This window comes from Xiphophorus couchianus, chromosome 7 (genome assembly GCF_001444195.1).
Source record: "Xiphophorus couchianus chromosome 7, X_couchianus-1.0, whole genome shotgun sequence".
Taxonomy (NCBI): domain Eukaryota; kingdom Metazoa; phylum Chordata; class Actinopteri; order Cyprinodontiformes; family Poeciliidae; genus Xiphophorus; species Xiphophorus couchianus.
This window is the reverse complement of record NC_040234.1, coordinates 146,737-163,146: the sequence shown is the minus strand read 5'-3', so window position 1 is coordinate 163,146 and position 16,410 is coordinate 146,737. Positions and strand designations below refer to the sequence as shown.

At 42.5% G+C, this 16,410-nt stretch overlaps 1 protein-coding gene and 1 long non-coding RNA gene across 3 annotated transcripts; both read left to right on the top strand.

Annotated features, from left to right (window-relative positions):
• Positions 1-6,694: 6,694 nt before the first annotated feature.
• Positions 6,695-14,432, top strand: LOC114148643 (acyl-CoA-binding protein). Of its 2 annotated transcripts, none has more exons than XM_028024050.1 (4): positions 6,695-6,852; positions 10,872-10,989; positions 13,254-13,316; positions 13,827-14,432. In XM_028024050.1, exons 1-4 carry the CDS (start codon positions 6,838-6,840, stop codon positions 13,898-13,900), a joined length of 270 nt encoding a protein of 89 aa, XP_027879851.1. In that variant the 5' UTR covers positions 6,695-6,837; the 3' UTR covers positions 13,901-14,432. The 2 variants fall into 2 exon arrangements, with proteins under 2 accessions (XP_027879851.1, XP_027879852.1); XM_028024051.1 differs by lacking the exon at positions 13,827-14,432 and adding an exon at positions 13,457-13,510.
• LOC114148644 (uncharacterized) lies at positions 6,860-9,694 on the top strand. Its single transcript, XR_003596315.1, has 2 exons — positions 6,860-8,018; positions 8,481-9,694. It is a non-coding gene; the product is annotated as an uncharacterized LOC114148644 (long non-coding RNA).
• Positions 14,433-16,410: the final 1,978 nt, after the last annotated feature.

Here is a 16,410-nt window from a genome sequence, read left to right as displayed (position 1 = left end):
GAGTCCAACTCTCACCGGAAACGAGTCCGACTTACTGCCGGCAATGCGGACCAGACTCTGACACTGGTCATACAGGGACCTGACAGCCCGTATCAAAGGGCCCGGTACCCCATACTCCCGGAGAACCCCCCACAGGGCTCCCCGAGGGACACGGTCGAACGCCTTCTCCAAGTCCACAAAACACATGTAGACTGGTTGGGCGAACTCCCATGCACCCTCCAGGACCCTGCTGAGGGTGTAGAGCTGGTCCAGTGTTCCACGACCAGGACGAAAACCACACTGCTCTTCCTGAATCCGAGGTTCGACTATCCGACGGACCCTCCTCTCCAGGACCCCTGAATAGACCTTGCCAGGGAGGCTTAAGAGTGTGACCCCTCTATAATTGGAGCACACCCTCCGGTCCCCCTTTTTGAACAGGGGGACCACCACCCCAGTCTGCCAGTCCAGGGGAACTGCCCCCGATGTCCATGCGATATTGCAGAGTCGCGTCAACCAACACAACCCTACAACATCCAGAGCCTTAAGGAACTCCGGGCGGATCTCATCCACCCCCGGGGCCTTGCCACGGAGGAGCTTTTTAACCACCTCGGCGACCTCGCCCCCAGAGATTGGAGAGCCCAACCCAGAGTCCCCAGGCTCTGCTTCCTCAGTGGAAGGCATGTTGGTGGGATTGAGGAGGTCTTCGAAGTACTCTGCCCACCGGCCCACAACGTCCCGAGTAGAGGTCAGCAGCACACCATCCCCACTATAAACAGTGTTGGTGCTGCACCGCTTCCCCCCCCTGAGACGCCGGATGGCGGACCAGAATCGCCTCGAAGCCGTGCGGAAGTCTTTCTCCATGGCCTCTCCAAACTCCTCCCACGCCCGAGTTTTTGCCTCGCAAACCGCCCGAGCCGCATGCCGCTTCGCCCGCCGGTACCCATCAGCTGCTTCCGGAGTCCCACAGGCCAAAAAGGCTCGATAGGACTCCTTCTTCAGCCTGACGGCATCCCTCACCGAAGGTGTCCACCAACGGGTTCGAGGGTTGCCGCCGCGACAGGCACCGACAACCTTGCGGCCACAGCTCCGATCGGCCGCCTCGACAATGGAGGCACGGAACACGGTCCACTCAGACTCCATGTCCCCCACCTCCCCCGGGACGTGTTCGAAGTTTTGCCGGAGATGGGAGTTAAAGCTCCGTCTCACAGGGGATTCCGCCAGACGTTCCCAGCAGACCCTCACAACACGTTTGGGCCTGCCAGGTCTGACCGGCTTTCGCCCCCACCACCGGAGCCAACTCACCACCAGGTAGTGGTCAGTGGACAGCTCCGCACCTCTCTTCACCCGAGTGTCCAAGACATACGGCCGCAGATCCGATGAAACGATGACAAAGTCGATCATCGAACTGCGGCCTAGGGTGTCCTGGTGCCAAGTGCACATATGGACACCCTTATGCTTGAACATGGTGTTCGTTATGGACAATCCATGGCGAGCACAGAAGTCCAGCAACAGAACACCGCTCGAGTTCAGGTCGGGTGGGCCGTTCCTCCCAACCACGCCCCTCCAGGTCTCACTGTCGTTGCCCACGTGAGCGTTGAAGTCCCCCAGCAGAACAAGGGAGTCCCCAGGAGGAGCACTCTCCAGTACCCCCTCTAAGGACTCCAAAAAGGGTGGGTAATCTGAACTGTCGTTCGGCCCGTAAGCACAAACGACAGTCAGAACCCGTCCCCCCACCCGTAGGCGGAGGGATGCTACCCTCTCATTCACCGGGGTAAACCCCAACGTACAGGCGCCGAGATGGGGAGCAACAAGTATGCCCACTCCTGCCCGACGTCTCTCTCCCTGGGCAACTCCAGAGTGGAAGTATGTCCAGCCCCTCTCAAGGAGACTGGTTCCAGAACCAGAGCCATGCGTCGAGGTGAGACCGACTATTTCTAGCCGGAACCTCTCGACCTCACGCACTAGCTCCGGCTCCTTCCCCACCAGAGAGGTGACATTCCACGTCCCAAGAGCCAGTTTCTGCAACCGAGGATCGGACCGCCAGGGTCCCCTCCCTTGGCCGCCACCCATCACACAGTGCACCCGACCCCTTTGGCCCCTCCCACGGGTGGTGGGCCCATGGGAGGGGGGGCCCATGTTTCCTCTTCGGGCTGAGCCCGGCCGGGCTCCATGGGTAAAAGCCCGGCCACCAGACGCTCGCCATCGTGCCCCCCCTCCAGGCCTGGCTCCAGAGTGGGGCCCCGGTGACCCGCGTCCGGGCGAGGGAACACCAAGTCCAAGGTTTTCTTTCATCATTGGGGTCTTCGGGCTGCACTTTGTCTGGTCCCTCACCTAGGACCTGTCTGCCTTGGGTGACCCTACCAGGGGCATGAAGCCCCAGACAGCATAGCTCCTAGGATCATTGGGGCACTCAAACCCCTCCACCACGATAAGGTGGCAGCCCATGGAGGAGGGAAAATCCCGTACAATGTAAAATTTTCTGGATAAAAGACAGTTCTAGTTGTTCGTTTTTACTGGCTCAATCATACTATACTATAGTATTTGCTATAGTAACTATAGCAATCATTGAGATTTTGAAAACATTTGCTCATTATCATTTGCCAAAATAAAAGTGGGGGCAGGAGGAATTTCAGCTGCCTGAAATAATCGGTTCCCCCTCCATTTTATAGGATTAAATTAATTTAACTGTGCTTATTCCTCTCGATGAACAACAAATCCTGCAAGTTTGAAAACATTTGCTCATTATTTGCCAGATTTATCAGGGGAGAACAACATATTTTAGCTGCCTGAAATAAGCCGTTCCCTCTCCATTTCATAGGAACAAATTAATTTGCCAGCAAGTCTTTAACTGCTTATTCCTTCTCTTCATCAACCAGAAATCTTTAGGATTTGCTCTTTATTTGCCAAAGTTATGAGGGGGGAACCAAATATTTCAACTGCCTTAAATAACCTGTCCCCCCTCCAAAGAGCTTTGAACAGGGGAAACAATTATTCCAGGCAGCTAAAATATTTGGTTCCCACCTCATAACATTGGCAAATATTGAGCAAATGTTTTCAAACTTGCAGGATTTATTGTTGATGAAGAGAGGAATAAACACAGTTCAAGACTTGCTGGTAAAGTAATTTGTTCCTATGAAATGGAAGGGGAACAGATTACTTCAGGCAGCTGAAATATCTGGTTCCCCCCTCATAACTCTGGCAAATAATGAGCAAACATGACCAAAATCACAGGATTTATTGTTGATGATGAGACTGTGGTGGGAAAATTATTATTTAACATCTGCTGATCATGTTATATTAAATGCTTGTGCCAAACATCCAATAAAAGTTCAATCAATGAGCGACTACTGCTGCACTGGGGGGAAGTTTCGTATTCAAGCAAAAGAAGTCAAATGTTCAAAATTTGAAGGTTGCTTTATATTGTTCATTTTCAACAGTTTGGCAAGCAAATAACAAAATTCAAACTTTTCATTGTTTTCCTGCTGTCTCTCCTGCTCTGGTAACAAACCATAGGCCCCAAACCCAATGCATGCTGGTCCTATACCAATCTCTATACTGCTAGAAAAAATGGACCCGCAGCTCTTCCTGTCTTACTTAGAAAAACAAATAACAAAAATAATGAAACAAAAAATAAATAAAATCAACAATTATTAACCTACAAATAAACTCTGTAAATAATACAAAATATATAAGGTAAACCAAGATTCAAATTGATAAAGAAGTAACGGATAAATAGCTCCAACACTACGGCCCCTAATTGTGAATACTGTCACAATTACTTTAACAAGGAAAAGAGGCTATTTCCTCAAACATGTTCTTAATTCTTCAGGAGGATGCTTCCAGTAGCAAAAGAAGTTTGGTCACAGGTCGTTCCAAAACACTGGTCTTTGTTTGTATCGTACAGAACGCACCAAGCCCTTTGCATCCTGGTTTACACTCAAGACTTTGGCCATCATCCATGATCCTCTTGGAGCTGTGGAGTCTGTAATTAAGACAATATCTCCAGGAATAAGACATTTGTTAGTCCTTTACGCCCATTTTTGTCTTTCCTGCATCAGAGGTAAGTACTCAGAAAGCCATCTTTTCCAGAAAAGCTCTTCCATGTATTGCACTTGTTTCCACCTTTTCCTGACATAAAGATCCTTTTGGTTGAACAATCCTGGTGGCAAAACTGGTTTGTTTTTCAGCAACAACAAATGTTTGGGTGTGAGTACCTCACAATCATTTGAGTCATCTGAAACTTTGGTAATGGGTCTGTCGTTTAATATGGCTTCAACTTTACACAAGATAGTTTGAAGTCCTTTAGCATCCAAAACTTGCTCTTTAAGAAGTGAGACTAAAATACTTCTTATGGAATGAATCAGACACTACCAAACTCCACCTTGGTGAGAGGCTGCTGGGATGTTAAAGTTCCATTTGAATCTGTCCTGGACAAAAGCATTTTGAATTTTAGCATGGCTCAGTTCAGCCAAATTCTCGTTCAGCTCTCGATTTGCAGCAACAAAATTTGTGGTATAATCAGATCTGATAGTGGAAAGTGGGCCTCTTCTACAGATGAACCTCCATGATGAGGAATGTACCACAGTTGTCCATCACCTTTCTGTAGCTCATCTGCTAGTACAGCTTCAGCATATCCTTGTTGCAGCATGTTGTTTACACATGCAGTGTATTCCTCCTTGTAGTGAACATCCTTTTCAAATCTCTTCCTGATGCTCTGGAGCAGGGGTCTCAAACTCCAGTCCTCGAGGGCCACAGTCCTGCAACTTTTAGATGTGCCTCTGCTGCACCACACCTGAACAGAATAATTAGGTCATTAAGGCTCTGGAAAACTGATCTACACAAGGAGGAGGTCATTAAATCATTTTATTCCAGTGTTTTGTACCTGTGGCACATCTAAAAACTGCAGGACTGCAGCCCTTGAGGCCTGGAGTTTGAGACCCCTGCTCTGGAGGCACTGCTCTGCAACTTTTACTCTGCTCTTTTTACATCGTCACCTTTAATTGGTGTCCAACTCATTATCTGAATATATGTAGAAGCAATTTTATTTTCATTTCCAAAATGTTCTTCAAGAAGATAACTGACCTTGAATAACCTTGCTCAGGAGATAAATGCTGACAACTATGCACCAGATCGTGGGTGCTCAAGTCCAGTCCTCGAGATTGACCATCCTGCAACTTTCAGATGCTTTCCTGCTCCAACACACCTGATTCAAATGAATGGCTCATTAGCCGGTATGTTCAGAGCTGATCCTGGTCTCTTGGAGTAAGGATGCATCTAAAAGTTGCAGGACGGTAGCTCTGGAGAACTGGACTTGAGCACCGCTGCACCAGATCTTTAGGCTGCCCCCTAGTGATCTGCTCTAAGAAGTGCAAACAGTCGCTCCAGTTGTCAGTTTTAGCTTCCACTCCGTTTTCAAAGGCATTCATAAATGATCTGTACTGCAGGGGGTCCCCATCAAACACAGGGATGTTTCTGGATGGGAGAACAGACGATAAGGTTTGTTTTACAAGTAAGGTAGTGATGTCATTTTGTCTTTGCATGATGGAGTTCCAACTTAGTGACCTTTTTGCTACATTTTGCACACACACAAAAAAAATCAGCAAGTCAGGTTTTTTAAAGATCGGTGATCACCCAGAAAATTGCAATCGGTGTACCGCTGCTTTCTTTCTTTTTTTTTTTTTTAACTTTTTATTCAGATTTTCCAGTGTGAGTCATATTACATACATCATACATATAATATGTTTTACAAACTACATGTACAACCTCACATATTGTGCTCCATAAGAGGCTTTGTTTGTCCACAGTCTTAAAAAAACCCAAAAAACAAGTGAGAATCTCTTTATCAATGTAATCTCCATCAGCTGTGGTTTGAAATGAGTGTTTGAATTGGGGACCATTTTTTTAAGAAGATGTCACTTTCCATCTGTAATTTAGCTGTAATTTGTTGTACACCTCCCTCCCTCGCTCACTCCCTCACTCTATTCTTCCACTGTCAGATTGTTGGGGGCTGAAGTTTCAGCCATGAGACTGTGATCATTTTCTTTGCGGGAACAAAGAAATTTATGTCTTTAAGACATAAATCTTACTGTAATCTTAACTTTTTTTCTGGAATATACCTATTATTGTTAAAGATGGCTCTAAGGGCATTATAATGCCCAGGCACGTAGTCATTTCCTTTTGTATCCCTTTCCAATAGGTTGATAGTTTTTGCTGCTTTCTTTTTAAAATTGTGATCTGTCTGTAGAACAGTTGTTTACTGTAATGAATGTAAAGACCGTTACTACAACTAAATATATTTAGTAGTTATTAAAGAAATACTTGAACATCTTGAATTATGTCTGTTCAACAGAGCATTTCTTGGGGAGGAGGAGAAAAGGGGGGAAAGTTGGGGACGTTATATTTTATTATGTGTAAAATAATAACCTCCAAAATTACAAGAAATAAAGCTTAATTTCTTATGTGCAATAAATCGATATAATATATGAATTCCCTTCTCTGAAATGAATGGGAACAAATTAAGATTTTCAATTTATTTGACGTATTTATTTGCAACTACGAAATAGTAACATCAAGCATTAAACTCTTGTCGGTCAGGTGATTTTTTATTATTATTAAACACGTTTCATACATGCTTAATCTTTCATGCTTAGATGTCAGTGTAAAACAGCTGCATCAAGTTTTGCAAACGAATGTTGTAACAATAAAGTTAAATTAAAAAAATAGTGCTCGGAAAGGCGTGTCTAAACTTTGAACTGTGGTCCCAATGAAAGAAGGACGGAGCGCCGAGCTAACCCTCCATTGTCGGCTGGTTGCACGTCGTCAGTAGATTCATACAGCAGTTGAGGATCGTGACTGAAAATGACAGACTTACAAGTGAGTATGAATACACTGACTAAAGTGTGAAGCGTATTCTAGCACATTAAACTAGTGGGGAGTTTAGTTCAGTGGTGTTTAGCTTCTTCACACGGAAACAAATCCCATTTAAATAGTAAATTTTAAAATAACTAAAAGGGAGCTGTTAACGGGAAGAGTGTTTTTCTGGTGGCACGGGCTTAAAAATGATCGTTGGTGTACTAAATGTTCATCAGGTTTTATATCTGCCGCTGGCCGTAACAAAGAGCAAGTGTTATCAACCCACCACCTATTAACCTTGCTGCTACTGTGACTAACGGCACGTATAATCTTATTAATAAGTAGACCGGAAGTCTATTATGAAAAGTGTCCTTCAATTACGTCACCACAGACCTCTGATCATAGATCAGACACGTGTTCATATGTCTGGCTGATCGGTAGGCTGCTGTCCTGGAGGAATATGTTTTCGAACACTATAACAATAACATGATAACTATATTATACAAACTGGTGACAATGTTGTGGGTTAGGTGTTTGTCAAGATGCCTGATTAAAATACTTCAAAGCTAAACCATATGTGCATGGGAAAATATCCAAAGTCCTTTGGAGTCCTGCAAGGAATTACCATAGTTCCAACAGCTTACCTAAATTATTATCAATAATAATACGTAACAATAAAAGGTATTAACGTAATCAAACATTTCGGCAGGTGCAAGTGTTTAGGACATTCCATATGTGGTGGGTGTCCTGGAGAGACTGCATGAAACACTAACTGATAGATATACTTGAGATGGAGAGCCTCTCTCCCACATACCCGTGGGTGAGCAAGTGACAAAATTATGGGAGAATTTTTCTGCCATAATTCAAAAGTACACATTTTCAGTCTGAAAGCTTGTAATACTTTTGCTTGCATTTTAATTTTGAAAGCAGGATTAGGTCTTTCTTCTCAAAACTTGTAATGTTTACGTCAAACCTTTCTCCTGGCGCTCTTGCAGAACTCTCTGCTCACTTAAACTTTAGCTGTATCCAGGGACGGAGCTTCAGGGGGAGCTGGGGTGTGGCGGGTCCCTGGCCCGCCCGGGCCTAGAGGGGCCCGGATGGGAGGCAGAATATGACTTCAGGGATCCAAGCCTTTGCCACGTCTGATGAGAGCTGGAGAAAGCGGGCCCTCTCCTGTTGAGTATGATGTATGTAGGATTATATAACATGGAGCCCCAGTAGATTATATAGTAGATTATATAGTAGGCTGCCCCAGTCATTGTTGACTCATGGTTGCTTAAAACTTTACAAGACCTAGTGGGTGTAAAATGTGACATAGTGGGTGTAAAATGTTGTGCTACATGACTGGCTTTATTTACATTTAACTTTAAATTACATTTAAGTTACATTTAACAATATGGATCGTCCATATTGTCTCCAAGTGTATTCTGGGTAAAGCTTGTCACCAGCTGTCCACCAACGTCATCATCAGTCACTTGGCAACAGATGGCAAACTAGCTAGAGCATTTCTACAGACTAAGTTAACATGAGTGGAGCTCCATGGAGCGGCAAAGTGAAAAGGATGGAAAAAAGAGAGCAAGGAAAAGCCAAAAACTGGACGCATATTTTGTTCCTCGTCTTGGAGATGAACCGAACTTTTTTGTTGGCAGCGATTCAGACCCACCAAAACATCCAGCCCAGCGAAGGAGCCGGACTGGTTGCAGGTAGCAACTCTGACATTATTCACAAAGTGTGAGTTAACTGTAGACTGATTGTAAACTGGATCAGCCCAGCCGTCTAGCTTACATCCTCTTTTCTCTCTGTCGGTGGTACAGCAGTGATGTCAGGGACTGAAGGCTGAGTTCTAGTCGCTTTCAACAGTTTGGGTTGAGCGTTTTTGAGTCAAGACAGCAGCATGGCGTTTATAGTTAATAGGCTTCAGGCTCTGAGCTGAAATTGATAAAGTTTTAAAAATGATCCAAATCCATCCGCGGTTCTGAATTGCTTTGAATTTGTGTCGTTTCATCATTAGTAAGCTGATGTTTCTGCTGTTCTCTTGGTTTGTTGTACTTCATGTCAGATGAGACATCAGCGACATAGTCGCTCTCAGTGGTGGTGAAACTTGTAAGCTCCGCTGTTGTGGGCATGTCTATGTTGTAAAGTTAAATGAGCTTTATTATTTGGGTTTAAAGGGATCAGTCATTAGCCCCGCCCCCCGGGCCGACTGACTTGTTCCGCTAGTGGCCGTATCTGAATTCAGGGTCTGCAGCCTTCGAAGGACCTGATCTACCTAGGACGGGTCCTTCGCAGGCCGCGGATAAATGAAGACCGGAAGAGAAAAGCTGTGAATTCAAACAACTCTAGTCTTCAGCCAGCTAGAGAGCTGGACAAGATGGCGGGTTGTGCAGCCATGTTTTCTAGAGCTCACAGTGCAAGTCCTAAATTCTACTCTTCTTTTAAGTTAACTCTGCACCAAAATTACTGAAATTGCTTCCCATAACAATAATAAGTCACTCAAGTCTAGAACTCACCTGAAAAAGAAAGAAGCAACTTCTAAGACAGACCAGGGCTACGTCATGGACGTGTACCTCCCCTCAAAATAAAAGAGAACGTGGGCCAAGCAAGACACCTGGAGAAAAGCGACCCAGGTCAGTTGAAGAGGAAGAAGTGGAGGAAATATCTCTCAGAGATATAATGAACAGTATTATGACGCTAGGAGAAAAAGTGGGCAATATTGAACAACAGGTGACACACAGCAGTGTTTTGCTTGCTAACCTAGCCAAGATGGTGGAGTTCAATGCTAATGAAGTTAAAGAATGCATGTTAAAGGTTAAAGAGCTGGAAAAGCAAAATGGAAAAACTACATGAGGGGAATGCTGATCTTTAAAAGAGGCTTAGAGAACAAGAAAGATACAGAATGAGATGGAGCCTTCGCGTAAAATGCTTGAAGGAGGAGAAAGATGAAGACGTCAGGGCTTTAGTCATACAGACAGGTGTGTCTGTGTAGCTACCATCGATTGTAGCAACGTGCGCTGCCCACTGGATGTAGGGAGTTGGTTGGATGAACAGTACAAGTTTAAACAGTACAACTAACCAAAGGACAAAGACTTACTGTACATCTGCCATGCACAGGGGATTATTGTTTGGCACCATTACACTGCTCCCTGGTATGTTGGTGTGATATTAAGTATAAAACAGAGTGGGCAGGTCAATACACTCACCACTTTATTAAATACAAGAGGACAGATATGTCTAAATAAACTTATTCCAGAGAACTTAGTACAAGTACTTCAAGAAAATCAGTGGCCCCTGACAGAATTCCCTAAAGCAGAATTAGTTCCCAGTGCTGCTTTCCCACATCTGTTTTTATTTCTGCTGTGACAGTAGTGCAATTCAAAAATTCAGTTTATATGGCGCTAATTCAAGATACGTCATATCAAGGAAATTAACAAAAGTCATTTTGATCCAGTCAATATAAATTTCAATTGGAACTAATTATCAAACAAAACAGTCATTTTCAGTTTAATTCAAATTGGTAAAAAAAAAAATTTAAATTCTAAGGAATCCCAGTAGATAGCGTTGAGTCATTCATACCGATGCATGAAGCAACAATATAGAGGAAAATCTTCCTGACTGGAGCTTTGAGAAGACAGAGCAGAATGCAAAAAAGAAGCAGATGAACTGATGAACAATTGCTTTCTATGTTAATGAAAAGTATAAAGTTGATGGCATGAGAAGTGAACACTTAACATGTGGAGCAATCAGATTTCTGTTGTATGACGGACCCTGATTATCAACAGCTTTATGTATGAGAAAGGGAATTTTAAATTTTATTCTGGATTTAAAAAGCCAGTGACAAGAAATTAGAGAATCTCTCTTTTTAATGAGGTACACCAACTTTTTTTTTTTTTTATTATCTCTGTCCATTTAAATTTACAATGTTTTTCAAAATACTGTGTTCAATCAACTAAAAGTAATTAGTTTGATAATACCGAAAGTTGTTTGGGTCAGAGAAGGTCAACAGTTTGATGTTTAAAAGAGCCTTCCTCTTTTTCCTGTAGGCTAACTTTGATGTGGCCGCAGCTGAAGTAAAGCAGCTGAAGGCGAAACCTTCTGATGATGAGATGTTGCTGCTCTATTCCTTGTTTAAGCAAGCCACCGTGGGAGATGTTAACACAGGTGAGACTGCCTCCTCACAGAGTGCATTCAAATTAAATGACATTCAAAAATACTTTATTGATCTCATCAAAGGGAAATTAAATTAAATTCACAATTCTTCAAATAGTTGTTATAGATACTGATGGCTGTTGGGAGGAAGGATCTCCTCTAGTGGTTGGTATCACAGTGATTTGCAGAAGCCTCTTCAAATCACTGTGTTTTCCTCTATTTTCCCAGAACAGTCTCATGAAGAGGATGGTAAAACATAATCTGTTTTATTTGATAAAGATTCCTTCTTTTCATCAGGTTCAGGTTCCACAGTCATCCCCAGAACAGAACCAGCCTTCTTTATCAGACTGTAGAGCCTTTTTAGGTCTCTTGCCCCAAGAGATGACAGCAGAAGAGATGATGCTCTCAACACACTTGTAGAAGATCTGCAGCATCTTGCTGAAGGATCTTAGCTTCCTGAAGAAGTACAGTCTGCTCTGTTCCTTCTTATAGATGCTTCACTGTTGTATCTCCAGTCCAGTCTGTTGTACAGATGAACACTGACGTATTTATATTCCTCAACCACCTCCACTTCTTCTCCCATGATGGAAATGGGGTTTGATCTAATCCTGTTTCTCCTGAAATCTATAATCATCTCCTTTGTTTGGTTTACATTCAAGATGAAATGATTGTTCCCTCAGCATGCCACCAAGCGGTCCACCAGCTCTCTGTACTCAACCTCTTGTCCATCTCTGATAAACCTAACAACTGCAGAGTAATCTGAGTATTTCTGTAGATGACAGAAGCCGGACTTATGCTGGAAGTCTGAAGTTTAGAGAGAGAAAAGGAATGGTGAGAGTACAGTCCCCTGTGGTGCTCCTGTGTTGCTGATCACCTGGTTAGACATACAGTCCTTCAGTCTCACAAACTGTGGTCTGTTTGTCAGGTAGTTATAGATCCAGGTGATTGTTGAAGCCTCCATCTTTGTCTTCTGGAGTTTCTCACAGAGCAAATCAGGCTGAATTGTATTAAATTCACTGGAGAAATCAAATAACATGATCCTCACAGTCCTGCCTTCTGTGTCCAGATGACAGTGGGTTTGTTGAAGCAGGTGTATGATGATGTCATCAACTCCAACTCCATGGCGATAAGCTAACTGCAGGGGGTCTTAATACGGGTTTGTCTGCTTATTCAGGTGGACCAACAGGAGTCTTGCCAGAGCCTTCATAATGTGGGTTGTCAGGGCAACAGGTCTACAGTCAATGATTACTAAAGGGAGAGTTTTCTTTGGTACCAGAACTACACAGGATGTCTTCCATAACAGTGGAACCTTCTCTTGGGACAGGCTAAGGTTGAAGAGATGTTGCAGAATCCCTCAGAGCTGGACCTGCAGCCATGTTCTTGTTCAGTCTCTCCAGCTGCCTCTTCACCTGACTTCTAGATACAGAAAAGTGGGAGGGGGAGGCAAAGAGAGCAGCAGCATCTCCTGATTTGGTTGAAGACAAACTTGTGAAAACAGAAGAGTCCATGACTCTAATCTTGACTTTGAGCATCCCAAAGATGATCCTCCTTTTACTTAAAGCCTGTAATCTTCTTCATCCCTGACCACACATTTCTGATATTGTTCCTCTGCAGTTTATTCTCCAGTTTCTTCCTGTACTTCTCCTTGTCTCTAATCTTGACTTTGAGCTGTTTCTGTATACTCCTCAATAACTCCCTGTCTCATTCCCTAAGGACTCTTTTCTTGTTTAACAGTTCCATTAGTTCACTGGTGACCAAGGGTTTGTTACTAGGGAAGAATCTCACTGTTCTGGTGAGGATGATGTCATTCACCCAGACGTTTATATAGCCAGTCACACACCATTGTGGCTTTGATGTCCTCAATACACTAATCTACACTTCAATTACAGAGCACCTTGTTTTAGAAACAGACATTAAGGCTTCTGTTTTCATTGTACATCACTGAGTCAAGCATACTAGGAAATTAATTTAGTTGTGTGTTGCATGATGGTGCAACACACAAGGTCCTAAGTTCAAATCCTGGCCATTTCCAAGTGTGTTGCCTCAGTTCTCTGTTACTCTGGCTTCCTCCCACAGCCCTAACATGAATGTTAGGTAAGTTTGGTCACTCTCCCCCCCAATGCCCTGCCCTATGATTGCTGGTTAGCAATACTGAGCAATATCAAACAGCTAATAATAGTCTGCTAACATGACAGTCCAGGTTGAATTTCTAAGCAATGTAACTTTAAAAGCAACACAAGTCATCTTACCATCATATCTCTATCATCTTTCTGAAGCTCGTCCTGGAATGCTTGATTTTACTGGAAAAGCTAAGTGGGACGCCTGGGAGAAGCAGAAAGGTATGTTGAATCACAGTGTACACCTCCATAACCTCCCAACATACAGTCTGGAATATAAATGGAAACTTAATATACTTTGATACAAAGTCAAGAATCCTCATGAAGTAAAATGATTGTGTCACATTTTCCTTTTTTGACAGAAGTTAAACAACTGAGTCAGTAATGAAATGAAATAAAATGGCGTCAGTCTTGAATAGCATGAAATCAGTCATTTTTATTCAGCACACATTCACATGCTGATGGTGGCAAGCTACTGGATTGTAGCTACAGCTGCCCTGGGATCAGTCTGGCAGATCACCAGCAGGCAAGGAGGGTGAAGTGTGTAGCCCAAGGACAACAGAGGTGGGCGTAGCGGGGATCGAACCAGCGACCCATCGATTGCAGGACAAACTCCTACCGCTATTTCTGTTTATGCCACTTTGCATGCAAAACTGGAGTCCTTGTGGAGACACAAGACATATTCAATGATTTATTCTCCTGAAAAAAGATGTTCTTTCATTCTTCTGTCAGGCAAAAGCAAAGAGGATTCCATGAATGAGTACATCAAGCTGGTAGAAGAGCTAAAGCAGAAGCATGGAATCTAATCACTGCCAATGAGTCAGGACGGCTGCTGCACAGATTTGGACTTTGTCCAATAATTTCTTCCAATGAACCTGTTTAAACACTATTTTAATAAAGCCGAGGATCCTCTACTTATAATGGCTATAATCGGTGGCATGAAGTTCTCCTAATGTTGCAGTGCTAGTTAGAAATTGCCTTCAACTTGCTTTTTAGTGTTATTATAATGTCCATTGTCATTTCAAAGTAAAATAGCTGCTCTTAAAACATGTGTTGTGTACACCCAAACTCCTAATGTTTCTACTGTCCAGGACAGCTGCCTGGACTTGAAAAAGATTATTTTCTATGGGTTCCCACCACTGCATTCTACTACTAATATACAAATAAATCTGGATTTCTCAATTAAAGACATGGTTGGTAATAAAGCTGAGGATCCTCTTCTCATAATGGTTATCAATGGCATGAAGTTCTCCTAATGTTGCAGTGCTAGTTAGAAATTTGCTTTTTACTATCATAATGTCCATTGTAATTTCAAAATAAAATAACTCCTTAAAACAAGTGTGTTGTTCTCACTGACTGTCCTCATGTCTTCTTCCCTCTCCGGTCTGATTACATTATATTTTGGGGGAGAGAAGAGGTAGAGATTTGAGTTTGCAAACTGTAAAGACAAATGTATTTTTTTGAAAAAAGAAAGAAGATTAACAGTGGACACACTACAAAGACAAAATATTTGTCAAAGTATTAGATTGTCATATAGAGGTCATGACATTTATGAATAATTTAACACTTTTGCTATACTTATTTCAGACTCTTTCCATTGTCATTAAGATAAATCAACCATGTAATAAAGCAATAGATTTCATAAACTACATTATATTTCTGGCAGAAATGCACAGTTTAAGTTGTTAAGCCAAAGCTGTTCATCATTTCATAAGTTTACTCCTGCAAAATAGCATTAGATTAATGGCAATGTGATTATTAGACCACCACTTTCATCTTAATCTTTTTTTCACAACATCAAAACATAAACTAGCATGTATACCAATATATTGATATATAATTCTACCTTCAGACAGATATAGATATACATATATGGAAAGAGAGAACAGTGCACATAAAGGTTATACAAATTGATTTGTAAACAGACAATATTTGACATTACATAGGAAATATAAGCAATCAGTCAAGTAATATATATATATATTTAAACAGCACTTACTTTAAGAGCAAACACACCACATGAAATCACATCTTGCTGGATGGCATGTTGTACTGTTTCACATTTCCACCTTGACACTTTCATGCCCTTGTTGAGAGGATAAAATGTTAAATTAACATTCTAGTTATCCAATTATGCCATTTTTTATTATAATAAACAATAATTGTTCTTGTTTTTCTCACCTTGTTGCTTCCAAGCAATTTGTCACATATTTTTGGGACTCTCCAAGTGAATTAAGGAAAACTGTCCTATTGTTATGAATATTCTTTTGTTGAAATTAAAAAAGTGATTTAATTTTTATGTTAAACCAAAATAAAAATTGTTTGTGCATGCTTTACATTTAGCAAAGATGCATTGTCAGATTTATTTCTTTCAGTATCCTTGCAATAGTGATAATAAAGAAATAAAATTTTCTATATAATCACATTTGTTCCCTTAACTGCTGGTATAAGTTTTATATCAATAGGATAATATTTGAAGAAAATAGAGAGGGCATGCTGATATCGGCATGCTAATAATAGGCTTTGCCGTAAAATGCATCCCCTGCTAACATGGAGAAATAGAGTTAAGAGGGATTTTACCTTTTCTACATAATCAAAGTAGTTATATGAACTACTGGCATATGTTTTACACCAATAGGATAATATTTGAGGAAAATAGAGAGGGCATGCAGATATTGGCAGGCTAATTATAGCAGGGGGATGCCGTAAATGCATCCCCCTGCTAACATGGAGAAATAAAGAGTTAAGAGTGAAATGACCTTTTCTACATAATCACACTTGATCTATGAACTGCTGGAATAAGTTTTATATCAATTGGATAATATTTGGGGAAAATATATAAGGCCTGCATACATTGGCAAGCTAATAATTTGCTATGCCAAAAAATGCATCCATCCATCCATTCATTTTCTGTTCACCCTTGTCCCTAATGGGGTCGGGAGGGTTGCCGGTGCCTATCTCCAGCTACGTTCCGGGCGAGAGGCGGGGTTCACCCTGGACAGGTCGCCAGTCTGTCGCAGGGCAACACAGAGACATACAGGACAAACAACCATGCACACACACACTCACACCTAGGGAGAATTTAGAGAAACCAATTGACCTGACAGTCATGTTTTTGGACTGTGGGAGGAAGCCGGAGTACCCGGAGAGAACCCACGCATGCACAGGGAGAACATGCAAACTCCATGCAGAAAGACCCCGGCCGGGAATCAAACCCAGGACCTTCTTGCTGCAAGGCAACAGTGCTACCAACTGCGCCACTGTGCAGCCCCAAAAAATGCATCCCCCTGCTAACTTGAAGAAATGAAGCGTTAAG

What these genes read in the sequence shown, in the direction of transcription:
- LOC114148643 (XM_028024050.1), top strand. An exon ending in CGTGGGAGATGTTAACACAG is followed by an intron (nt 10,990 to 13,253) that starts GTGAGACTGCCT and finishes ATCTTTCTGAAG; the next exon opens with CTCGTCCTGGAATGCTTGAT. An exon ending in CGCCTGGGAGAAGCAGAAAG is followed by an intron (nt 13,317 to 13,826) that starts GTATGTTGAATC and finishes TTCTTCTGTCAG; the next exon opens with GCAAAAGCAAAGAGGATTCC.